This window comes from Netta rufina (assembly GCF_964035555.1).
Source record: "Netta rufina genome assembly, chromosome: 6".
Classification (NCBI taxonomy): domain Eukaryota; kingdom Metazoa; phylum Chordata; class Aves; order Anseriformes; family Anatidae; genus Netta; species Netta rufina.
Window position 1 is genome coordinate 22,920,415 of NC_140129.1, and position 27,601 is coordinate 22,948,015.

Consider the following 27,601-nt stretch of genomic DNA (forward strand, 5'->3'; position numbering starts at 1 on the left):
GAAATCAAGATTTTTTGCATTGGCTACTGCAGACTTTTGCACAAATACTAGACAATGTAGACATTTAGACAAAGGGTAATGAGATAAATATTGCACTACATTACCTGTGCTAGTTTGAGATGAAAGACAAAAGTTACAAGATCAAATCAGTTATACTTAGTGGTTGTGGCACTCCTTTCATTCATTCGTAAAAAAAATTAACTGAAGAACAAGTCATAGACAAGTCTCCCGGTCAACACCTTTCCCTGAGTCAGCTTTCTTCTCTTTTCTGATTTCAGCACTAGAAAAAGGGAAAAGAAAAAAAAAGGTTACAACAGCAGTATCATACAGATTAATGATCTACCTGAAAACCGATACTGCACTGGTATTTTGGTTAATTTTTCATGCGGCATAGCACAAACTGGGAAGCAAGTGAAAGTTGCTGTGTTGAATGGTGCAAAAGACATCAGCCAGCATTTTAGTGATGAGATAGATAGAGAATTTAAGATGTACGGACAGACAAGTCAGCCCAGCATGCAAGCAAAGATAGACACTTCTTTGTTTTTGGCAAATACAACTGTTAATTAAGTAATGGTAACATACAGTTCCCAGACAATACCAGCATTTTCTTAATGGCACAAACAAGAGGTTACAGTAAGCATTACTTTTTTTTTTTTTTTTTAACATGTATTACATTGCTCAACATACATTTGGAAGGAATGTTTTAGGACTAAAGAAGGGCAAGCCAATTTATAACTGTAATATTTGGCTTTCAGCCTTCACTGGAGAGAGCAGGCAATGGCAGTAGCAGAGGGGCAGGGGGGATGACAATACTCCCCCCTTGGAGCTCAGCTTAGTGTATACTTGCTCACGTATACATATAAGGAATTTAGTGGGTTTCCTTTGTTGTTGTTGTTTTGTTTGTTTTTTAAATAAGCCTGAAAGTTAGATCCCATAAAAGCCATATTACCAGGAACTCTGAAGCAGAGTTCAAATTTAGATTCTGCTTTTTTTCCAATTAAAACAATGTTGATTTGCCTACAGAAAACAATACATGTGCAAAGCAGATTTATTTATATATTTTTGTGAAGAGGGTCCTAATTTACAACAACGTAAATAAATAATTTTTTTTTAAAGTCATGTTGTTGCAATGAGTCTTAATCACACTACAAAAATGCAAAGAGGCTTCCACAACACAGGCAAATCAAGCCTTCAACAAAGAGTGAGTGGCAGGGTATCTAAACATGTTTCTGAGAACAAACCTGTACCAAGCACATAACCTACCAGGTTTCATGGGAATAATTCTTTAACTAGAATGAATAAGAAATAGGCTGAGTTACACAAGGCTAAAAGAAAGCATGATCAATTCTCAAATTCTTAAGGTGATTCATGAACAATTTTACAATCATCCGACATTTTTCTTCACATAAAAATTGCTTTAAGGATACAATTCAGTTCAGCCAAAGCTTGCTTCTATGCCTATGGCAGCTTCCAGAGGTGTTAATGGAAATAGCTAAAGAATACCAACTTCTGCCACTTCAACTGCCAAATCTGTCACCTTCTGTAGAACAGTGATAGGATTGGGTATGCTACACTTCCTGCACACAAAGGGTATGCAAACAAATTCTTAGGGGGTGAATTTAAATTGCAGCAGTACAGCCAGCAGAAAGTACCTTTGCTTAGTAAAGCAAACACTAAGCATGCGTAGTGTGTCTTAAAGTCTGTATTATTGCGAGGTTTTATGTGTACTGATACCAGGAAAGTCTCCTTCTATTTAGGCTTTGCATCTCCTGCAGATGGGAGCTTTAATTAATGCCTAGAGTAATTTGGAAAATAAAAAGAAAAAGACAAGTCCAATTTTTTACTACTAAAACACATACCTGGTGGAGCTGTAAAAGTATTTAAGCACTCTTCCTCCCTGCCCACTAAGTACTTTAACAAGCATGAAAAAGAAGGTTTGGGATATGAGACTTGCTTAGTAGCTTCAGGCAGAAAAGAGAATTTGTGTCAGCTACAACATAATAGCTTTTTCTCCAATATTTTTTTAAAATAGCAGCTAGGACCACTGTTTATATATGATCAGATTTTCTCCATGTGTTTTGAAACTATCTGAAGGGTTTGTATTATAGACAAAGACAGAGGAATATTTAATTACATATTACCAAAGAAGGGTATGTTTCAGCCTTGGTGATCAATTCTATCAAGACACGGCCATACCCAAAAGCAGACTTTTAGCTCCCTAGACACTTTGATATTGAAAAATTGAGGTATTAAAGGAGATTTCAGGTGCCTGTATCGTTAGGTAACAGCTAAGTAAGTAAATCTCATGCAAGTCCACCCTTCAGAGACTTAATACTGTTATGAATCTGTGATGTAAAAATTACCACATACCACTTTGTCTCTCCCCCCTACTTCAAAGAGCCAGGGGTGGGGCTTATGACAGATACTCACATCATACTGATAAGTTGTTTGTATAACCCCTTCTCACCTAAGATCTCTGAGATCTTTGTAGTTTAGTATTAACCTAAAACCCTGATCCCTTAGTTCTTTTTCACCTAAGTCCTTGTTGATGTGAGCAAAGGTGTATCTGCTATTTTGCTGCAGCATAAAGGCCAAATCATCTTTTACCCACATATTGTCTGAGCCACAGTCTTTGCAGATGCTCGTTGATCAAAGGATCTTTGAAAATTTCAGGTTAAAACAAAATACATGTCTACATAATCATTCATACTATCAAAGAAAGCAATATCTACCAGAAAAAATTAAAACTACAGCATACCCACTGGCTGTAAATGTACCATATCACTTTCTTCTCTGTCTCCCAATTTTCACAGCCCGGGCAGCAGAGGCACATATGATAAGAAAATCATACTGTACGTCCTTTGCCCATGCACCAGACTGATTTCACTGTTATGGGATCCTTTTCATCCCATGTGGAGGGTGGAAGATAAATCAGAACTACAATGCTATTTTGACTGTCATTATAATAGCAGTAAAATGATCACATTGGTTTGCTTCTTGGGTGTTTAAAATGAAGATGTTCTGGTCATCAACTGTTCATCTTGTTTATGCTGTTTAGAGAAAGGAACAACATTGAAAGGCAGCATGCCATTTTGGGGTGACAAAATTAAAAAAAAAGTATCTTTTTTCCTTCAAGGCATCCCTTCACCATAAAACTATAACTAGATATTTCAAACATGGAACTTATTTTGAACATGAGAATTAGAAATGGACAGAATTTTGAATTTTAAAGTGTCACCAAATCACTAACAAGAATATGCTAAGAATAAATTATTTTTAGCACTTAAATATGCTACATATACATTTTCTACTTTTAATATAATAAAAATGAAATTTTAATATTAAAGGCTTTGAAGTCAACATGTTTGTATTCCTATCTGAAATTTCTCTTTATTCTGTCTCCCCAAAAATAACACAAATTGTATAGGCAACACCACTTTGAATTGGAAAATACAATAAAGGAAGAGTTCGTGGGACTGGGTCTTACCTTTGGGGAATCAGCTTCTATAGTGATTAGGAAGGGGAGCTTATGACAAAAATGTGATATGAAACAATTAAGTAGAAAGTATCGTTACATTTAAAATTTATGGAAACGCGGGAAAATCTTTTTTACAACAGCACTGTGCTTGTATTTTCTATTTCCTTATCCCCATCACAATTCTCTAGTACAGACAAAACATCATTGGTTCGTTTTACGTTTGTCTGGATTAAACTTTAAAGGTATTTATCTGGTTTGAGTCCAGCTGAAATAGGCATAAAAAATGACCCGAAGCAATGCAATCTTTAAACTATTTTCACTCCAAATATTGGTAGATTGCATTCAGAGAACTGGGCTCTTCATAAAGATATTTCCAGGGCAGTAATGACCACTTATTTTTCAAGAGAAGAAACTAAAAGCAGGCAGAACAAACACTACAGCTGTTGTGCAATATCCAGGTGTAGGCTGGTGGTTCATTACACAAGCATCAAGCATGCTCAACTTCATTTTCCACTGTAGTGTAACTAAGTACCATGCAAGTATTTGTGATTTTCTTTACAAACATACACAGTGAATTTGTGTTTTCAGCTTAGAATATTTTGACTATAAAAAATTAAGTAAAAGGAAACCTCAAAAATCAAAATTGCAAGATACTAGAAATCTTTCTAATCCCTAGCAAAATGTTCCAATATTGGCTTGAGTCCAATATATAAAGCATAATGTAGTAAAGAAAAAAAAAATTAAAACCTTTTAGAAGGAAAGCTTGACTCCTTTTCTTTTGCATTCTCTGAGGATATCAACAATGTCTTCCACACAGCAGTTTTTGCCATTTCATCAGAAATGTTTATCACAGATGGGTCATCTCTAGGGAAGAATAAAAGTAAATACACAATAAAACAATATGCAATTAGTCTTTGTTACTTATTAACTCTACATAAGCCCTTGAAAACTGATAGCAATGAAAATAATGCACAATATAATTTGAGAAATCATGTTAAACTTCAGGAATCCTTAACAATTACTGAAATATTCTTTTAATATATCTTAGCAATTTTTTTTTCAATATTTTCCTCCTCCAACAGCAATTAATCACAGTAACATCAATAAAATATATTGTGTCACTTACAACTAATAGACAAAGAAAAAATTCGAATTTAGAGTAGTTCGGTTGGAAGGGACCTACGAAGATCAACTCTAACTGCCTGATGACTTCAGGGCTAATCAAATGTTGAAGCATATTATGAAGCGTAATATTCAATTGGCTCTTGAACACTGACAGGCATGGGGTGCAAATCCCTCTCCCTCTTTTCTTCTGTGAAATTAAATATTTGCCCAAGATGTCACAGTGTGCCACTGGCATAGCTGGATTAAACAAGAATCCTATGAGCTCCAAACAGTTATTAAGGTACTTATGTTCTGAAATTCCAGCTGCTTTGAAAACAATTTGAAAGTAATCAAAAACCTTGAGAAAGTCAAAGACACAAGCAATCTAAAAAAAAAAATTCCCTGATTAAACAAGGCAATCAGTAGCTTTAAACAGCACTGTGTAGCCATTACATCCTTAGATTTACCTGGACTGCTCTAAACATGTATTTACACACTCAAGAGTAACAAAGCCTTAAATGTTTTATGGGTGTGACATTATTCCTGACTTCCTGGCTTATATATAGTTTGAGTGTCCATAAGACCTCACTAAACTTGTTTCCACATTTGGGGAGGGGGGGATGACTACTTTATCAACCAATGTTTTCGTTCTTTTTCGCTGTAGGCCTGTAACCCTTTCAGTACAGAAATTTACAGACTATTCAGGCAAGTTTACCTATGTAAACACACTACAGATTAATAAAGATCACAGCTTGAGATAAATTAAATATTGTTAATATAAAATGGAACAAAAAGGTATAGACAGAAGAAGAAAAAAATAGAACATTAGAAATCTGGTGAATCAAAAACAGGAAATAGGCTGTGATTTTTCAGACACGCAGGTAGTAAAATACATCTATTTGCCTTAGGATATGTTAAGATAACTTCATATTAAAATATAAAAGATGGGCACTCTGAGATAGTGTTCCTATGAAATCGTGTTATTGCAGAGATTCCAATCAGCGGACGTGTCATGTCCTTATTAAGAACTTTCTGAAAACTGTAAGTGAGAGTAAGTCCTTATGGGCTGGCCAGGTGTGTTATTATGACCTATAACATAGGTTTTCATGCTTTTCCAGTTGTTCCATCCCTGAATTATGCCTCATCGAGACAGCTCTTAACTCACTTACTATCTCACATTGCTAGGATCTTAATTAGAACATTCTAAAACATGATAGTTTAAGATCCTAGTTTTTTGGAGTGTGTTCAAGACCATTGCTGGTCTCTGCTAGCATCACGGTGAAGGAAGTGACTTGCTTTCACAAGCAAGTGAAAGTTTTCATCTTCCTTTCACACTGTGCTTGTCAGAAGCCGAGGTTTGTCATGAATGGTCTGACCCAAGTCCTTTCTGAGGGAAAACGATGTAGGACAGTGAGATCACATGGAAATACTAGAAAGGGACCAAGCTTTTTAAATGCTGCAGTATATGGTTCAGTTCACATGGCTGTACTCTACTGTCAGACATGCATTCTCCTAACATTCAGGGAGCATTAAATATAAATATGGTGGCATGTTTATTTTATTTGTTTAATTGCAACTCACCTAAAAGAGGAAACGTATATTTTACCTGTAATGTCCTTCTAGTGGTAACTGAACAGTCCCTTCCTCTTCCATTGCTAACATACTTTGCTCTTCCTAGGAAGAAGGAATTTAGATGTGAAACAGGGTATGATCTTGTAAAAAGTAAATTTTATGTACTTTAAACCTTTGCCCCCTTTTCTTTACGTATTTATTAATAGTTCTTGAAATAACATACTTTCCAACCCTTAATTTAAATATTTGTGATTAAACTGCCTCAAATTTTAAAGTTGTATCTTCAATTCACTTAGTTACACTGAGTGAGCAACTGTATGGTGTATTTTTAAAAATCATGCATAACTGGACATATACACAGCAATGTTAACATGCCAAAATTAGGGAAGCCAAATTTAAGTTTGTGCACATAGTTTTAAAGCTGACAAAAGTTTTATTGCAGTGAAAAGCAGTAAAACAAGACACCAACATTAATTTTCATTTAAACAGGGAAAAGGCTTCTATGAGGACAGGGAGTGGAGAGAATTAGATATATCTACCAAAAGTCTTTTTGTGCCATAATGACAACTTCAGGAAATCTTTATCTTAGGAGGAAGGGAGAACAAAACACCATCTCTCAAGGACCACGTCCTGCTTGCAAGAGCAAAGGAAAGCAAGTCTCTTGTCTTTCAGACCATAACACCCCAGGGCTCTGCAGGCATGTGCCAAAAGAGGATTGTCAAGGCTCCCAACACCACTACGTCAGGAAAACTGCAGCAGCCTTTACAAGAGGTTATCTCTGAAGCAAAACCTCTCAAATAACAGTGGCTTACAGTCTAAATAACAGGCAACCGTGTGGGCAGGTAATTCCACAGACTTCCACATAAACCCACCCAGGTCTTGTAATCACATGAACAAGGTAAATTGCTACATGGGTAGCAAGGCAGCTCCCAGGAAGTTAAATGTGCCATCACATGGATGTAACCATCAAATCCTGCCCTAAACTGTCGCACTGTGCATGTGAGCATGGCAGATGCCAGAGACCTATTCTTCTTCACCTTTATTAGATGGCTTGGTAACAGTTTACCCTCACGTTTGCTGGAAAGCGTGGCAGTGACTCTCCCAAAAAGAGAGGCTTGCCATTTTCTGGAATAGCACTGAACATCCCACATGCCTCACACACACTGGTAAGCTGGCATAACCTGAAAGAGCCAGAATTTTTGTAGTGTCCTCTATGTTTCACTATTACAGCTATGTTTAAAAATTCTTTTTTTTTTTTTTTTTCTCCAAATAGGAAAAGTCTCTTTTTGTTCATTCCTGTCTCAGATAGCCATAATTGATTTAAAACAAAGTGGCTAATAAAGGAAGATTTATGAGAAGAAGGCACATACAATATCCACTATAAATGTACAAGGCCTCAGAAAAACATGGCCTAAAAATATAAAAACAACTTAAGTGATGAAATTAGGATCCAATCAAATAAGTTTCAGATCTTGTCAACTATATTTCTGAATATTCTTGTGGGTAGAATACTTCTATTTTTAAAAGCCGTGTGATAGCAACTCTCCAATTAATTCCTTAGGCTACATGTCAGAAGTTTTATTACTAGTTAATTTTGTCATTTCCAGGCTTCACAGCTTCATAAGTTTTTGACAGTTGAACAGTTTTAATAATAGCTCCAAATATTTAGAAATGCCAAAATATGTAAAAATAGCCTCTCAAAATAGACAGTGAATGAAATAAAGTAACACCAGTAGATTTTCCCAGTTTTGTTTTCTGATGCAATCCTATCAAGCACGGGAAGGAAAGTGACATATAACCAAAACATAAGGATAATAAATAATTCTTTCCAATAACCAGACCCACAAGAACTGAGCTACCTTGGTTTCTTTTGGTTACTGTGAATTGTTATGACAGCTGAATACTGTGATGAAACAACACTGGTTTGCTTCAGTTCAAGGGGGAAGAAAACAAACCATGTATTTGAACTTCAACCTAGTAGTTTTACAGACACATATTAAATAGTAAATAATAATCATGATACTTATCACCTAGGTAGAAACTTTTTCCAAAAATGTACTCTATTAGTATGGTGCATATGTCAAAAAAAGTAAAGTTATAGTTCTCCAAGCTACAGCTGAGGCAGTGAGTTGTCAAGGGTCACAAAAGAATGCAAAAGGGAGAGAAAACTAGTTTTCATGGTTATATGTTCAACTTATTAGCTCATGTCCTATTTCTGCATATAGACATACCAGGGGGAATCCTTACCCATATCATTTCACTGGTCTCAGATACCTCATGGCACCTCTGAGGATAAATTGCTGATTTACCCCATTCACATTGTCTCGTTCTTGCGGTACCCTTGTACTACCAAAATCTTATGCCTCACTGGTCACAGGTCTTTGCAGAGGTCTTCATGGGAACCTTAGAGGTTTGTCTGCCTGACTGTTCCCAGAGCACTCCTGCTTGAAAAGCCCACAGCCTGCCAGTACTACATGGCACAGTCTGCACCTTCACCTCCCACTGCAGCAACTACTATTCAACTGTGGTAGAGCAGGACACACAACTGACATTTCATAACCTGGCACTGACATATTCTTCTTACTGCTCCTGCAGTTAGTGCTTCTCTGTCAAGACGTCCTTCATTCATTTGGACCCATGACTTAGGGACATGGTACTAATATCCTGTAACATTGACCAGGTAGCTATAAATACCAGTGACACAGGAGAAAGACCTCAGTCCCCTACATATAAAGTTACTTTACCACAGTTTTGTGAGATACTCAAATAAGTTATTCATGAAGCACAGGCTACAGAGAAATACTATCAGATGCAAAACTGATTAGGAAACTACGTTCATAAAGTAGTTATCAGCATTTCGCTATCAGAATACAGGAATGTTCCAAGTGGAAATGCCTAAGGATTTGTCCTCTGTTCATGTACATTCCTTGAAAGGAGATAAGGAGTCCAGATCTGAAAGAGTCATGGCCCTGGGTGGTTGTGCCACAGGCTGTAACTAAAATATCTGGTTAACAGGAGTTAGCAATGTCCTTTTTTCATTAGAAAGTGAAAGTAAATTGTTTCTGCAGTAGCAGAAGAGAAATTCTGGTCCAGGGTGTAACAGATTGATACTGCTACAGGGTTATGAGCAGGGAGGGCAGAGGTGGATGGCATGCAACCTGTGTATGGCTCAGAAATAGTTGGGACATGTCATGACACTTAAATGCAGCAGTGCTCTCCTCAACATTTACAGCAGGGGTGAGACCAGTCCCAGCGAAGCATCAAAGTACCCGCAAGTACCCGAGGGCTTTCCTACAGACAAGTTCATCGCTCCACCATCAGCTGAGTGGGTCTCAGGAGGAATCCCCAACAGTGATGTTGATATGATGTTATCTACATTATAGCAGCATGGGATTCTACGTCTTAGCCTATTAGATTTGAAACCTTAAAATGACATATAAAATATGAAAATATTGCAGTGTGGACACTGTTAGCAAGTCTACTTTTTGCATTGAATATACTTTAATTACAGAACTTTATCTAATTGTCTGAAGGAAATATTGATATTGTGTTTCAAAACAACAACAAAGCCCCACCCCAAGACACAACAAAATCCATGGATTTTAAACCATGACCCACCTCTTTCTCAGCATCTTCTAGTTTCTTTTTCTTGCTCTCAGGCATCAAATCATCTAACCAACTGAGCTCCCGTTTAGTAAAAAAGAAATCCATGAGTTTTCGGACAAATACCAAAGCTAGGACCTGTAAAGACATTTACTCAAAGAATTAGGAAATTAAACAAGTAAAACTGATATTTACACTTGTAGAGAAACACTTTCAAAAGTGACCACAATTTACAGCTGTAATTTTATCCTTTTATCCTGGAATTTTAGTTTGGACATGTCAACACCTGTACTTCCTTTGTTCAGACAGAGCATGACTTAACAACGACTGAGGTTCAGTAGATAAATTTTATTTTCAATAAGTGAAATAATCAGGGCAAGATTAGTTAAGCAGCAGACAATATTTTTCTTTTTCCCAGCAAGACACAGAACTATAAGTAAAGTTCCTCTATGCAATAAACAATCTTCCTTAGTGAGTGAATTTTCTTTCAGTAAAACAACTACGCACTACACCTTAAACAAAAACATCAAATTGATTTTTAAAAAATTCAGAATGATTTTCTCTATGAAATATACAGTAGGGCTATCCACAGATATAAACTAAGTGCAAACTAGATTCAAACTAGAGTTTATACATAGAACTTTTGCTTATAAAGTGTGAATTATCCTCACACACTGAAGAGAAGCAATATTGTAATTACCCTCCACAATTATTTTTTTTTAATTCAATAATAATTACCCACAAGTGAGAAGTAAATGGAATTCTAGTGGAAATAAAAATATTTCATACCATCATGGGAAAGACAATGGCAGCTCTTGAAACCTTTATAATCCACAGGAGTACAAGACAACTCAGCTGAATTACAGTGAAGAGATGGACTTTTCTAAGAGGAACATGCCTCAGATAAATAAAATCTGGCTGATGCTTTGCAGGCATCCAGAATAACTTTATCCTGTCAAAAAGCTGTAAGAGAATTTTTTTTTTAAGTGTGCATCGAAATAAGCATCAAAATACACAGTTATTCATACACTACCTATAGATACCACGAATACCTAAGAATCAGGCAAAAACTGCACAAGTTCAGGTGCACAGGGACTACTTCAGTTACAACTGTAAGCCATGAATCTGTGCTAGTCCAACAGTGGTAAAAGACTCAACTTCTCTATGGTTGAGCCAAAGTTATCTGAGTAAGAATGAGAATCATATTATTTAGGTAAAATTTAATTACTTGGTTAGTCATACTTCTCAGGTTCCTTTCACTTTTATTATGCATTTGTCTCCTTAGATTGTAGACGTGCTGAGGTACCAGTGTCCACTAAATTACATTCTGTATAGCCACCCTACAAGAATAATCCTGCTCATTACTCTGCAATACATTACACAGAAAGAAAACAGTTACTTTAAAAACTTACTGATAGGATTTCAGGTCAGGAACTCTTAAAGTTATAGAAAGCCAGAATTCAAAGTAGATATGAATCTACTGTGAATCAAAATGAATGGAAGCCTGCTGATCCCATTAGGTATATGCACCATTACGCTGCCTTTCTTACACACTCAAAAATTTGTTTTCCAAGAATTGAGCTCTGCTCCTTAAGCAGACAAAATGTTGATCATTGAGGGATCTTTTCAGTCTTAATCTCCTGTAGATGCAACTCCATTTTTTTTCACTAAACACTTTATCCCAAACTGCTCTCTGTTGCATACTGCACTCTTTCTTCACAAAATCAAAGAAAAAAAAAAAAAAGATAAGCCAGAAAGTCAGCTACAATACCATTAGGAATATATAAGAGAGGTTCTTGTTTTTCCAACTTGCTTGTCTCCATGCTGACCCAAAACTTCATGTCAGCTAGCATAGCTCAGTGATGATGGTGATGCACCATCTCTCCCTGGGGGAATGAGCCATGCTGTATTCACACAATCTTTAGGAATTTTAAGTTTCAGGAATTTTTACTGTGCATGTAAAACTGCATTTTTAAAGGGTTATAATTTGGCCAGATTTGAGCAGATTTCTTTTTCACAGAAACAGCAAAAGGCACATCCTCCCACAAAAGCCATCTTTTCAAATCTCAATTCCTTGTCCCAACCTGGGGGAGGAAGAAAATGAGGGGGAATGCACTTTTCCAAGTAGAGATAGCCAGATTTTAGCATATCTTAAATATATTTCTCAATAGAGTACTTGCCCATAGTTCTGAGATACAGCTGAACCACATTAAGTTTATCTATAAACCTCAGTGAAAGCCAAACTACACTTTTTAGAATTTCAACCCAAATAAGACCAAGTCAAAGTTATAAAAGAAGAGTCTCTGAATAGACAATACTAATCAAAAAGCAAGATATGTTGTCAGTTTTGTCTAGGAATAATAGGTTAAAAAGGTAATTTTAAACTCACAATTGAAAATTTAAATAAAGAAAAAAATCGGGCATTTTCTTTATTCTTTTTATTCAACAACCTCTTGCACAGTACAACTTGTGCTTTTGCCATGTGATCTTTCTCAATGGTCTTTGAATGTGTATCAACAGCTCAACTTTCAGTAACAAACAAAGGCACACTTGAAATTTCAAGTGTGTTTGTGTCAGATGGGCTAAAGGATTTAATACTGTGCCATTTAATACTGCTGTAGGCCAGCAGAAATGGTTCATACAATATCATTACCTGACTGCAGAAGTGCCTGGCTCATGCCAGAGGCTCATACTCAAGGCCACCACAGGTATGCTGCCCTTTCTCTAGGCCTGCCCTACATACCTGAGACCAGAAATTAAGTAGCACAGGTCTTGCTGTGGTTCCACCTCCCTACCTGGGGCATTTACGTGCACAGGAAATATCTTCAGAATCTCACCTATATCAGTTTTATGGCAGTTAGCCAAAAGTCTCATATAGACAAGCTCAAGATCAAGTGCGCCGCTACAAAGCACTAAGTTGGAAGCTAAAAAGGAAGTAGGCAAGCAAGTGAATGAGTAGGCAGGAGAGACGGAAGAGATCTTGATAGTTCTTACTCAGATTTTAGGCACAACCAAAATTCCCTTGACATACCAAGGGAGGAGAGAAAAATAAGCACCTTAAAAAAGAAAAAATGGAGCACATTACCTAAAGGAAATACTCTATATTTAGAGGGAATTCATTTTCCTTTTTAAGTGAGTCACTTTCAAGAATTTAAGGCTGGCAACGTCCCTTTAAGATTATATACAAAAGAGAATAAAATAATATAATAAAATTAGCTGCACATTTAAATGAAAGCATCATCAGTAACATACTCTACTTATATCCATTTTACCTGAATTCCCTTTAGAGATGAAGCACCCATGTAAAGAAATACTCCATAAAGTACTGGCATAGGAATAAACTGCATAAATAAGCAGAGAAAGGGAAGAGTATATTAAATACCATTTAACAATATTAAATGCTAAACAGTTGAAATTCAAAGTGCCATATGCCTGCATTAATCAGACAAGTTGTAAACTCAGATTCACTCAATTACAAATTAATAATGCTACTCGGATCACAAAGCAAAAGAAGAATCTGTCTCTACAGTTTTATTTTTCTCTCGTGGCCAGTTCTGAGGACAACGTACATTATTCACTATTAAAATTAACAGAACTACAAGAAAAATGTGTTTGGTTCATACTTAATTTTTTTTTTTACTTAAAAGACTGCTCAGGAGAAAGTATCTGAATAGTAAAACTATAATCCTCAAACAGCTACTCAAGATACACACAAAATGTTTCATGTTGCTGAAGGAAATGTTCTGTGCTATAAGCATTTATAAAAGGTGAATGACTTTCATGGAATGACACTGTAAGAGAACACAGTAAATATTCAAGCTCTAAGTATAAAGTGTGTAGGTTACAGGATATTTCCATAGATAAGTATTTGTTTTAAATACTAAATGCATAAAACATGTTCAGTTTGGTTTCAACAAAGGTAACTTTTTATGATGTATGTAATAAAACACTACTGGGATTTTCAAGTTCTAAGGACTTATTGCCTTCACTGTGACAACAGCAAGTCTAAATTCTGATCTTACTGAAGGCAGTGAATGGACTCTTACTGATTTCACTGAGGCCTGACAATTCTTATAAACAGTATTACGCATATAGATGGTATTACATAAGCATATGACTAGACACCCAGTTTCAGGACACTGGTGAGCAGTGCAGAGCGTGCTGGCAGCATAAGAATTTTTGTGTTCATTGCCAAGAATTAACCACAAAAAGTCTCCTGCAACTGTGAAGGTATTTTTAATAATCCAGAATTCACAAAATGTTCTTAAATTATCTAAATACATTTACTTATTTGTATAACTGAGCAAAACTGGTTCCTGACAATGATACACCATAGGTGAATGGCAGAATTCACTCTGACTTCAGCAAGACTGGATTACATTACAAGGTTTCTGACTTTAAAATGTTAGATTTTCCTAGTGATTTTATTAGATGAAATTAAAATTTCACTCTAGATTATCACTGTGCAAAAATTATTATAGTTAGTAACGTGCCTGGAAAGGGCAGTCTTTAAATAATATAGTAACAGCAGTGAAATGTTCCGTGTACTGCACTATTATTTAGCTTTTCCATATTTCCCCCAAATTACCTTCAGAATACTTGTCAAAAAGACAGATGAGCCCATCAGGATAAAAATCATGAGCCCTGTGACTCTTTGCTCCCGGATTCCAAGAAATTTTGGCTGTTCCCCTGGAGCAGAACACTCTGATTCCAGTTTTAAGCTATTCACGTGGGAAATAGAGAGGACAGTGGCTGCAACAAACCATGGCAGTCCCATAATAGAGCACACTCCAAGCATGACTGCCACCATGAGCAAGTCAAGATGGTATCCACATCCTTTCTGCAAAAAAAAATGCAATGACAGCAAGAAGTTACAAAATGACATCTGAAATAAGAAGATTGGCAGGCATTCCTAATGAACAACTAGAGACAATTACAAATTACGTGATTTGTAGCAGAAAATTGCTACATTGTCTTTTATGTGGTATCTAGGCTGGGTCAGTAGTGGTGGCAAACTGGTTATCTAAGGGGAATTCCTACCATTCACTTGGTATGATTAATTTTATTAGACTCACTTCTGTTTTAAGTGTATATATCATAAATCCAAAATAATTTGGTGCCACAATAATGGGCAACAAATAGTTTTTATGCTTGTAAATGCAATAATAGTAAGACAATGGAAAATACTGACATTTTTCTGTTTTAAGTAAATCTCTTCTCTCAATGACAACAAATGCTAGTGTACAGAACATCCAACTGCACTACCAACTTTCCATAGCACTAATCTTAATAGACCATCCATCCACCCCTATAGAGGAGGTAAAACATGAATTTTGATTCTTTCCTATATAAAACTTCTCCAGTTAACATTTACAAAATCAGTTTATGCCCTAAATGGCTAGAAAACTACATCAATACATGTAAAGTCTTTATAGATGGCAAACACCATAGTAATAAGTGTTCCCTAATGTACTTCCATCTAATCTAAGAACAGGCAGGTAGATATTAAGAGAAATTAAGCTATAAATTAAACTACAAAATAATCATAATCATCACCAAGTGCTGTTTTGCTGGTTTCCCTATTCAATATTGAGAAGTAATATAATAAGCATTCATATGGGAAGCCAGTATAAAACCCTTGGTTTTGGACCATCTCTGTAGCAGTTAAATACTTTGTCAATTTACCAGCATTACGCTTTGCTTTTGTAGTTGTGGACACAACACACAACATTTTGGTCAGACCTCAGGCACATTTAAAAGCCTACATATTTGAAAACGACCAATGATCTTCATCAAGCTTACTCATATAAATGTTTGCTAGCATAGATAGAAGGAATATTTCTTTTTCTATTTTAGTAAGTATCCAGGAATACTATGTAGCTGCAAGCAACAAATCAAGCTATTTTTCCTTAAAAAAGTCAGGTAGTGAGTTACCTCCTCAATATGGCAACAAATCCAATGTCATGGTCTGATGAAGCAGTGATGTTCATGCAAACAATGAATATGTTGAACCATAATTTTGCCTGTAAACCCATGCAAATGCCTTTTGACATAAAAAAAGTAACTAAACTAAACTTGGAAGGGTTTGTTACAGAGACTGCCAAAAGCTGAAATGTGCACTATTTAGAATTTGCTATGGGAAGTATAAAAAAAGAGGGGAAGAACGAGCTGGAAGCAAACAAGTCATATCTTTCTGAAGACAACTTTAATTTCTAAAATGGGAAGTGTCTGGGTTTATGAAAATGCAAGCCACATCAAAATGAAAATGCCATCTTATTTACTTACTTTATTTGAAAAGGGGAATTCATATAAAATACAGAAAATGAAAAGAACCAACTCTAGCGGCCTTCCCTCACTCCCCAAAAGCACTCGTGAGTCTTATCTCCAAGACACATCTTGACAAGCTCAGAGACGTGTCAAACAAAGATATTAGTTACATGCACAATGCACTCAAAGAAAGAGTTTAATTCTAAATCCTAACAGAGACACCTTTTTTTACCTTCTGACACATTTATGAGGAATGTATCTGCTAATGCATACAGAATCCGAGAGCATTTCCTCACATTCATACATGATCTGAGGAACCTGACATATGGGAAGAAAAGGAAGCATAGCAACAGGTGATGCTACACCAGACCCCAGCAAAACTAAAACGCAGCAAGACAAGGGGGCAGCCAGGAGGACCATCTGACTCCCAGATGCCAGTGCTGAAAAAACACATTCCAAAGCTTGGCAGCAAATTCCTGCATCTGTCAAGTTAACCACATGCAATGCTATGGATTGACATGAAGAGCCAGGCTGACAAAGAGGGCAAAAAAAGAACATATCAAATGTCACAATCATCCAAGAAGAGGCAGTGCAGAGTGAAGGTTGCAAATGCATTTGCTAAAGCAACTTGGGTTTGGATTGCTGCTTATTAAAAGTATGTCAAAAAAAAAAAAGCCTAAGCTCGCTGCATATACATGTACAGAAACCTGCTGCTAGATTTTGCCCAACAGTTTTTCAGAGGGGTGATGTCCCTTTTTCTCTCTCCATCTGTAGGCAACTAAAGTGTTAGAGAACAGAGCAGGAAGTTGTCCTATGTTGTTTTAAGAACCCATTGTGCCTCTAAAGTTCAGTCTTATTCTCCTCCATTCTTTAAGAGGGAGGACATATGAAAAAATAGATGGGTAGAAGTGCAGAGAAAGATGAAGAGAGGAAAAAAAATCTTGTAATGCAAAATAACCCCTGATTTTTCAAAGTCCAGTCCAGTAGGCAAACACTGTCTTTTAAAGGGGTAATATAACAGTGATGAAGGAAATGATTAACTTCCTTCTTTTTTTTTTTTGGTGAATTGGTATCTTCCAAATAAAGTATAGAGGATAGCATTTTATTGATTCAGAATCTCTGTACCAAATCACAGTAGTAAAGACTTCTGTAAGGCAGCAAATCACTGAACAGAGGTCATAGATACTTCATAGACTAATGGAAAAATGCATAACAATGCTTAATAACAGTGCTACATAGTATAAAATAAATTAGCATCCTCGAGTAGATAAAAATACATAAGTAGATAAAATTACATAACCTGAAGCAGGAAATGACAATAAAATGAACTATTTGACTGAATACCTTTAGTTTGTGTTCTTTTCGATTTATAATGACAGCTGTGATCTGCTGGTCCATAAAGATAAGGATAGTACAAAGCAGGGCTGGAATTACAGCTGCAATGACTGTCCACCAAGGATTAGGCCCCAAAGGAGTAATAAACCATCCACGATCATCTCTTGTGGGCTACAAAAAGAAAGTCATGCATGACTAAGGATATCCAAGGATTATCTACACAAGAACACACACAAAAACATTTCTAGGATACAATTTCCTTTAAAATTAATAAATTATCTCCCTATACAAGATGACAGAAAAAAATGCTAAACTTCCTATAATATCAAAAAGAGAAGCTATATATAATAAAAGCATCTAGGGTACTGCAGACTTGGTTATATTTGGAAAGAGACCCACCCAACTACACAGGCCACTGATCAGAACAGTTTTATAGCATATGGTGAGCACAACAAATTCTTAATAGTATCACTACTCCCTGACTACGAATACATAATAAAACTACTATAGTGCACTATTTTATTAAAATAGTAAGGCAGTGCAACTAATCAACAAATTACCTTAAAAGCATTTGGAACCTGAAGTTTTGGTGATGGAATCCCAATGGCATAGTCAATTAAAACCATGGACAAAATAGTGAGAAAGACAGCAAAATCGCTGACAACAGATCGCACCTACGATTATCAAGAGAAACGACAACTTTAACAAAAGCACTCATGTCATTTAGGATCTATTAGGACTCATTTCTTTTCAGAGTTTCAAGACATTTTTTGCTTACAGCTAAAATCATATTTATTCTGGTACAATTTTTTAACAGAGAACAGACACAGTGTCCATTTTACCAGCAGCAAACTGAATTTGCAGTGCAGATGGCATTCATGCTTACACACGACTAATGACAACTTTTGAATTAAACAAATGGCACACACCTTTGTTGGGAAGTATCGACTAGTTTTGAACTGCTTCAGTGTGGATGACAGAGTTACTGTAGAAAAGAATAAGATGACAGACCAGAAGAGGACATCTGGAACGTAAGGGCCATGATGACCACAGGCTCGTCCAACAAACTCTCCATGAAACTTTTTACATTCCTATCAGGGAGAACAAAGTAGTATTGTTCTGAAAAGTATGCTTATGCTGATACTTTCTTTCCAATTACTTTCCTAAATTGCAAGCAATCTAGATGGTATTAACAGAAATAGTAAAGTCATTTTTAGGTAGTTATTCATTGAAAAAGTAAGACTACAAGTATTTCTATATGGTCTATGTGGAAAAGTCTCGAACGCTCAAAAGAATCACCTTTTTAACAACTATTACATGATAAAGTCATTAAAATATACCATAAAGAAAGTCATTAATTTAAAAGCAGATTTATTTCAAACTGAACACATTTATTTTCTGTTTCAAATACAGGTTTGCTCTTCCTAATTCCTTCCAATAAAGGAAAGTTTGAAAACAACCAAGAGAAAGGCTGCTCCTGAATTCCTGCTTCATTCTCAAGAATTGACTTTTGTTTTAACTTCGCAGGTCAAGCAAGGAAAAAGCTACTTGGAATGTACAGTATTAATCTAAAAGGAGACCAATACATTTAATACCACACGGGGGCGGCACATTCCACAAATTATCTTTTGCTTTAAAATGTGATCAGGTAAAACGTATCAGAACCCAAAATCTGCATTATTTTTTCCAATATAATTTAAGATCAACTGTGCAGTAGAAAACGTGTCTGATTATTCTGCAGTAGCATCCTTAGCTGTTAAAAATCATACTTCTTTGTCTTAACAAGACTTCTTAACAAGCAGTGAAATAGGGTGTAGCTAGAAAAATAGGAGCTACAAGCTCTGGACTTGCAATCCTTTCCTTCTCCTTCCCCAAACCCTCCATGTACATTAAGACAAAAAAACACAGCATCCAGAATCAGAGATTCCATACAGCCATATCCTGACAAATCAGGATCTCTTTGTTTCAAATGAGCTGGGTCATTGGCTCATCAAATGCACATCACAATACTGCGGCTTGCCATGTTATGAGAAACTTTGTCTTTGAACAAAGGCTAGCTTGAAAAAAAAAACAAACAAAAAACAAAAAAAACCATTTCTATTCAAAGGCCATGAGACAAAGGAGTGGAAAACTTTTTTCTTTTTTTTTTTTTTCTTTTTTTTTTCCCTCTTATAATATCTAGGATAAATGTGATGTACTTTTGACTGATGAAATTGACGTTAGCTGGGAAAAAATATTTCAGGAAATACTTAGCAGGAAATTTTCAGGATTTTGGAACATCAAATCAAAGACTTATCCTGGCCTGAGCTAGACGTTGACATTGGCATAACACACATTCCTTGTGTAAGAAGAGGCACCTACGCACCTACCAAAAGGACTTTGTCACCATCAGAATAAAAACTCAGATCATGCTTAGTTTGTCCTAGACAGCAAAAAAATAAATAAATAAAAATAAATAAAAATAATGTTCTTAGTGGGTCTTACTGTGGGCTTTTAAGAAGTGTTTGTCTTTCCTGACCAACCTAAATCTCCAAAAATTTAGAACTCATACATCAGACAAAAGAAACTACAAAAAGAACTGAGCAGCAGAAAAGACAGTGGGGTAAGGCTGATATTTATAGACAACTAGGTATAACCTTTTATTGCATTTCTATAGCATAGGAGAATTGAAGTATCCTGATGATGCTTGCAAGAAATAAACACATGAAGTATGAAAAAACTTGGATATTTCTTTGACAATTATAGGGATTCACAGGAAAAGTTGGCCAGTTATATTGCTATGCATGTAAACTCAAATTTTGGTAATAAGGTTTTTAGAAGTTTTGAAGGGTTTTATATAATGCAGCTGGTCTTTTACATTTATAGTTAAAACAAAATCTGTTATTTTAAATCTCCTCAGCTGCAAATGTACTCTGAAAAACACTGTCAGAGATCTGAGAAAGTGAGAGGAGGAGTCTGCCCCTGCACAGATGCTCTTTGAGTGTGCTGCAGTTTTGAGAATATTCATTCTGGATTGCTGGAATCCCTCAGGCCAGCAGTTCTCAACTTTCTCTCTGCTGTTGCTACACCAACAGAGTTGAGGAGCAGTCCTTGCTATCAAGACATTAACAGCCATGGAAGAGCGCTCTTGCTTACTCATGATAGAAAGACACCAGTTCTGCATTCCTGCTTTTGAAGGAAAAAATCTGTGGGAGGTGGTCAAGACAGATTGGGCTTTAAACACTTCATTTGGTTGTGCTTACAATGGGGTTAATTCTGGTTTATTTTTTGAACCTTTAGCTTTATGCCTTTATCACTCAATTCTCTTTTGCTTTGTAATGAAATTATATCTTTGTGAGAAAAACTGTTGGCTAGATCACAATATGCCACTTTAATCAGGTTGCAAAGGTTGCTTCAAAGGAGTAAAATCTAAAATAGTAAATCCTTTAAATGTAGGAAAGTGTACCATTTAGAAACAACTTACCCATGTGAGCTAACCCAAACTGTATATTTTTCCTGTCCTTCCTCCCAGTAAAATAATTTGCATAACTAAGAAATCCATAAGACTGAAGACCTAGATAAGAGAAATTTGGCCACTGAACAGGAGCTATACAGAATTTCTCCCTTTCCTTTCCTTTATAGCCTGAACAGCTGGAAGAATGTTTTAGGGGAAATAAATGCTTCTAGAGTCTTTCTACACAAGGGAACTTTGGTTTTGCCATCTGGCAGAATTTAGGACAAATCAGTTATCATTTGACATGTTTAGACTTAATCTCAGTCAAACTCTTGTGCTAGCGTGTCAAGGAGTTTCCAAAGCAGGGCACAAAATGCACATACTTGCTTTAATGTGTACTATCAAAGACTGCATAATGATCTACCAAAATGTTTACAAAAAGAGAGAATTCTACAAAGTCTATGTTAACTTTTGTTCAGTTAAGCATATTATATGCTTTATTTGAACAAGTAGGATCAGAAAAAAACATAGTATTTTTCCTATACATATGTTGCTTAAGAATAGAAAAAATGCTTATTTATGCTTATACCTTTATTTACTAAATTCCAATATTTCACTTACTGACACAGTTAGGTTCCCCCATGGCACATCAGATGCAGATATATTGTAGTCCTGCCAGTACTGCAAGGTTTTATTGCTAGGATGTTCTGGTTCCACACAATTGCATCTGAAAAGACAAAACAGTATCTTTTCTTTAATAATAAAAGATACGTCTGATACAAATCCAAATTATCAACTTTATGACATATTAAAATTGTGCTCTACTTTGCCATATAATCTTAGTTTAAATGAATTCAGTAAATGCATGCTTTAAAGCCATTTGTAGTTCAGTAACTAGTGCTATTACTAGAGTAAAATTTGCTGTGAGGTGCATATGCATATATAGTACGTAACGTGACATATTTAAACCACTGTCCACAGCATGTTTTTCCATCTATTTTCCTCCTATTCAACTGATACTCCTGAGCAGAGTTTTTAACACTAAGAATGTGCCAGTCCTGTTCCACTAGCTTATACCAGTATTTCCCTACATGGGATTAGACACTATGCACAGTTCCAGGGCTGACACGTTTCTGAAATGCAAACTGTCTGTATTCTGTTTCTTTTTCTTTACCAGAGCACCTTAGCGCAAAAAACGGACAAAGCACCTGGTCAACTGATCTCTGCAAGATCACCAGCACCAAAGGCTCTGGGAACTTTTGTGTCTGTTGTTTTTCCTCTCCCCACAGCTACTTTAAAAGCATACTTTTCATTCTAAATTGTGTATTCTAACATACATAAAGGTGAAGAGGCAGTGTGGGAGGACAATACTTCAAAAAGGCAATTTAAAACAAAAATTAAGTCTTTAAAGCCTCTGAAGCAACTGTGGGAGGCTTTTTCTTTGACAAAGACTTCAAAATCTGCAGGATACTCCTTAGGTTCCGAGATGTCAAGTGTGCTTTGCAGTTCTCTTCAAATTAATCCTACTTCAAAAATCTATAGTACTACATATCCTGCTCATATTTTAACTTGCTTATGACAGCTGCAAATAAATTCTGTACTCCTTTTTCTAATAAAGGTGTCAGGAGTAACTGGGTACAGAATAAAATCTAACTATACAGTAGAGAGCCATTAAGCACACGTTTGCGTTCCAATTCTAGCAGAGTATCACTTTATTCACTTAGCTAAGCCGTCAATTTTCTCTGTGGACATTTGTCTTTCCACAAAACAAGGATGATGATTCCTACATAAAATTGTGATATTTTCTGTATATGGTTTTCTGCCATCTACATCATGTGTACAGATTAGTGCTATTGTATTTCCATTACAATACTATACATGTGACAAAACAGCTGCATTTAATATACAGAGCGGGAGAGATGCAGGTTATCTTTGTGCAAGTCCTTGCTTTTATTATAAATGCAGCTATTTATAAGAGAAAGAAAAAAGTCTTACAGCCCATGAACAAAAAGAAAAAAAAAAAGAAAAGCAATGGCATTCAGAAAAATAGAGGGCCTGAGCCAAAAGTCACTGAAGACTGGATCTTTCAAACAGACAATATGCTTTGGATCAGGCCTCAAGTGCAAAATGAACGCGTGTTCAATGCATGTTTAAAATATTACAAAATAAGTAAATGAAGCACATCAATAACAGTGAGTTAAGGTAGCATAATAAAGTCAATAAATGGGATGTCTATGCTACTGCAAAGGAGTATTTGATGTTCATGCAACAATACAAGTGTGGCTATTTCAGGTTACTATTGTTTCCTGGGAGCACAGGAGCTCCCTGCCCCCTGTGGTCCATCGCTGATCGCAGACTGGGAAGACGCTGGGTGATGATGGCCCATTGGAATTTGATTACAGTAGGCCAAGGTGACGTGGGCTGTTCAATCACAGTCACTTTATCACTAGAAGGGAAGACTGTGCATGTCACCAACACTATACAGTACAACTACACGTACTGCAAACTGCACAGTTCCATTTAGAAGATAGAAAAGCCACAATTTTCTATTTCCTTAAACTCAGAAACCTGACCGTTGAAGGCATAGTTCAATACAACTCAAGTAATTCACCTTCGGATGAGATCACCACTCCGTTTATTGCTAGATCAATACCACTTTCCTTCTTCACAGCATTCGAGTCTGGCCTGTACCAAGTTTTGTTGGCATTTACTGTTGGCAGATCATCCTTCAGGAAGTGACTTATGCAAACTCTGCCCATACAGACAAAAAACTTTACCCTGCACTCAGCTTTTGCCATTCAACGGTAGCAGAATCAGGCCCTAACTGTAAAGATCGGATCCTGCTTTCTACTGAAAGAGGTAAAATTGAAATCAGAGTAGATCTTTGCTTAGTATCATAGAAATGGGAGATGGAATGACAATCCCTCTCCAGCCCAGAATACACAACTGGAAGTGCCATTCAGTGCCAGAATATAAAAGAGTAACTACCAAAATGTGGCATTTCATAAGAGATGTAATTGCTGCATGATGACTATTTCCCAAAACAACTGACCGACAAGGAGGAACTCACATTAGAGAAATAAGGCTTTCTACTTTCATCTCTTAAAACTATTAGTCTCTTTCATCATCATTTTTACTCTAACAGACTGGTCAATTCTCAGGAGAAAAAGTAAAATACACTGAATTATTAACCACTAACACATCTTCCTATTTTCTTGATAAATTATTATTCAGAAGGTGGAATTAAGTAAAATTGCTTCTTGAAGGTTCAAATGTGCTTACATCCTTTTAAAATTGTTTAAGGTGCTAGGCATAGGCACTTGCCCACTGCAAGAGATGTATGTGAAGTTTATGCTGTTACCAATGAACAAGAGACTGTACATACATCTATTAGTACATTTTCTAAGCAACATACTCAGCTCCAAATACAGTAGCAACTAAGCCATATACTGCTATGCCTATTGGTGGTAACAAGCTAGCAATCACCTTTGCTATGCCAAAAGATACAGAAGGATTAATTTGATTCTTTTTCATCATGGCTAGGAAGAAATTGCTTTTTTCATGGCTAGAATATAGGCAGGAAAGAATCTGACATTAGTTGTGGTGGCAAAAGCATAGGTGTCACTACAGTAAAAAATAATAGCAATAATAATAATAATAATTAAAAAAAAACCCTCTGCTGCCAATCTGATTATTTTTTCTTAAGTTTCATTAATTTTAGGCAACCATCATAACTTCACTGTGCATGACATTTTCTGCATTGTTCTGTTTTCAAAAAGCAGAGCTAGGGTTTGACAACCACAGCTTCAGGACACCTCAAACTACTATTAGTGTTCCCCCAAAGGAACAATCATTACTAACCCTATTAGCACTGAAAAGACTTGTCTGTATGACCTCTCTTCCTTTGGACAATGGGAAAAAGAATATGGGTTAGTAAATTAGAAACTGGTTGTTTTACGTGTAAAGTTGTCCCCTCCCCCCCTTTTATCAGCAATAAAATCACTGTTGCTCAGCAACCAGTCAGGTGAAAGGTTCTGTACTAAAACAATCCTGAGTGTACCTTCTTACTACAAAACAAGAAACATATTCCCTAGGCCTATTTACTTGATCAAAATTAACATAAGTCCGGTGCAAGAATCCCTAATTTCTACCTCTCATCCCCAATTCTTCAAGCTCGTTCTCCATGTGCTTATGAAGCTCCATTGAGCACACCCTCCTCCCCACGCTGTGCAGCATGGTGTGAGCCCATTCCGCTGCCATTACAATGTAAGAACTTGCATGGTGTTTTTGTGAGTAAATAAATAACCCTTACATGGTGCAGCTCCTTTGGAAGCCTCACGGCCACTCATCCCTAGGCAACTGCCATTTTACAGTATATTCTTTTCAAGGCTGGGAAACACTTCCTACTAAGTATTTTATGCAACTCATAAGGTTCTGTTTTAGAGTTCTTGTATTTCCAGCATGCACATACTAAAAACTACATCCATTAATACTAGATAAGGCTCTGCTCTATAAAAGGTACAACTGGAGCTTCTTCATGACTAGCTAACACACTATTTCCCTTTCCTGGAAGGGAAAAATCTCTTTTGGACTCACTTAATATAGAGAATGAGATTTACTTTATATGAATATTTATATTTATATAAAAAAAAATACAGGCAACTATGACAAATAAGTTCCAAAATGTGTTTGGTTAAACAACATGTCTCACAAAATATCAGAACACATATTTGGTAAAGAGTAGGAAGCTTTTCCCCTAAGAAGCAGACTATGCTCTATGGGTATGCTGTGCATTGATAACATAGCAGAGTAAGAACATCACAGGAAGTTGAGGATAACATCACTAATTTCATTTTAAAAGTAATGCATTATAACATACACATAAGCATTGCTAATATTGTATTTACAAGGCTGAAGGAAAGCTCAGCAGTATCAGAATGCCACTCATGTTTAGGTTGTCTCCAAATATACTGTTTTCATGTGACTCTTATGAGTACTTGAAGAGTCCTTCTGTTTGTCCAGCTGCTACACAAAAAGAGACAACAGCATCATAGACTTCATCTCCTCTGCTGTCCCATATGTACAACACCTGTATATCCCTGGCATTATATTTACTATACTCCTTCTCATGTCAACATTCATAACGATGAAACCAAGGTCTCAGTGGAAAAGAAACTGGAAGCAAAATAATTAATACTGATGGGAAATAGACTTGTCAGTTGAGTTCTATTCTCAGTATCATGAAATCCTTTCAAGGCACAGCTGTCACGGCAAGATGATTTTTTTTTTTCATTTATTAATGAGATCTGCCATCCTGAATTAGACCATTGAGTCATTAAGTTAAGTAGCCCCTCTCTGACAATCAGTAGGCATCTAAGTATATTCTACAAATTTGGAAGTCTATATAGCTTAGTTGGTGAAGTTGAGGAGGAAAAAAAACTGTAGAAGTATCTAAATATTACACTCAGCAGCACAAAAAATTCATATACACATAAATATATCTATATTAATATATTGGGGGGGGGGGGGGGGGGGATGATGCAACTGGTGTCACAGTGAACAAATCACAAAGAATTGGGTTTCTTTGGACAGCTCCTAAGAAGAACTTTGTTCTCCCAAAGGAAAAGTCTAGAAAACAGATTTATAGTTATATTGTAGTTTTGTTAAACTTGTCTGTCACTCATAAAGACTGGTCTTTATTAGCTGCCAGGTGCAGAATGCAGTCCACTCATTCTTAGCAATATTATGGTATGTAACTGCTATGGAGAGAGTTTATCTTGAAGAAAATCCGTGTTATTATGTGGGACATTTCTCATTTTCATTATTCATCTGAAAGTTTTCACTCAGAAATAGTTCTAGGTTGTAATCTCACCCCACTTCCAAAGCTAAAAAAATAAATCACTTATATCTGAGAAGAAATTTACAAACTATATGGTCAGATTAACATTAATTTTTGATCATTCAAATGTAGTGTTCCAATACACAAATATACTGTAAATGTAATCCAAGGATTGTACATATTTTTTTCCAGATTAAGACAACATTGTATAGACCAGATGATTGCCATGCAGAATTACTTAACACAGAGATCCTATTCCAAAGCAGAGGGTGTAGGGAATAGGAAAGAATGAAGCTAGGTGAGCACCTACTGGACTCAACAGAAGGAGAAAATAAAACAAGTCAGTTGGGTTGAGGAGAGATAGGGAAGTCCTGGAATAAAGCAAAATTATTTCTGGATTCCAGGATTTGTTAGGAAGCAGAAGAGAACCAGCACTAAAAAATGGTGATGACAGTAGCATGGTTCTGGGTAGAAGAGGGACATTCTTAGGGGAAGAAACAGAGGATACCGCACAGTTACTTAACTGTAGGGGAAAAAAAGTTACAAATGGGGGAAGGAAATCTATATTCATATCTGACTACAAAGAAATCACTACATGAACTGGAATTCAATGGTATGTTTGGGATCCCAATGAGAATCCCATGTGCTCATCATTAGTGACTACTCATTCCACCTGCAACTCAAGGAATACAAAGAAGAATGTAATTTTCATCCAGTAATAATGTATTTGATTAATATCAATATTCTCTCTCTCTCTCTCTCTCTATATATATATATATATAGAAAGATTTAAAGCTTGTTTGTGCAGATAGTGGTATGCACAAAGCTGATCTTCACAATGACTTCTAGAAGCAATGGTTTTCTATAGCCTGCAAAAGATACTGAGATTGACATGATCTTGGCTCCTTAATTACATCAGAGTGGGATTTTCTACTCCTAATTCTTAAGTGCATGTCAATACCAAGACAGA

At 36.2% G+C, this 27,601-nt stretch overlaps 1 protein-coding gene across 3 annotated transcripts in view; it reads right to left on the reverse strand.

The window, feature by feature from the left end:
* Nucleotides 1-213: 213 nt before the first annotated feature.
* SLC4A10 (solute carrier family 4 member 10) overlaps nucleotides 214-27,601 on the reverse strand; it is a gene marked incomplete at both ends in the record, with an annotated part of 152,998 nt that continues 125,610 nt past the window's right edge. For all 3 annotated transcript variants that reach the window (XM_084289662.1, XM_084289661.1, XM_084289660.1), the window contains 11 exons: nucleotides 214-280; nucleotides 4,226-4,342; nucleotides 6,189-6,256; nucleotides 9,773-9,895; nucleotides 10,547-10,720; nucleotides 13,030-13,098; nucleotides 14,346-14,597; nucleotides 17,369-17,530; nucleotides 17,920-18,033; nucleotides 18,289-18,450; nucleotides 21,414-21,519. In XM_084289662.1, coding sequence (XP_084145788.1) covers nucleotides 214-280; nucleotides 4,226-4,342; nucleotides 6,189-6,256; nucleotides 9,773-9,895; nucleotides 10,547-10,720; nucleotides 13,030-13,098; nucleotides 14,346-14,597; nucleotides 17,369-17,530; nucleotides 17,920-18,033; nucleotides 18,289-18,450; nucleotides 21,414-21,519 — 1,414 coding nt within the window. The remainder of the gene's footprint in view (nucleotides 281-4,225; nucleotides 4,343-6,188; nucleotides 6,257-9,772; nucleotides 9,896-10,546; nucleotides 10,721-13,029; nucleotides 13,099-14,345; nucleotides 14,598-17,368; nucleotides 17,531-17,919; nucleotides 18,034-18,288; nucleotides 18,451-21,413; nucleotides 21,520-27,601) is intronic.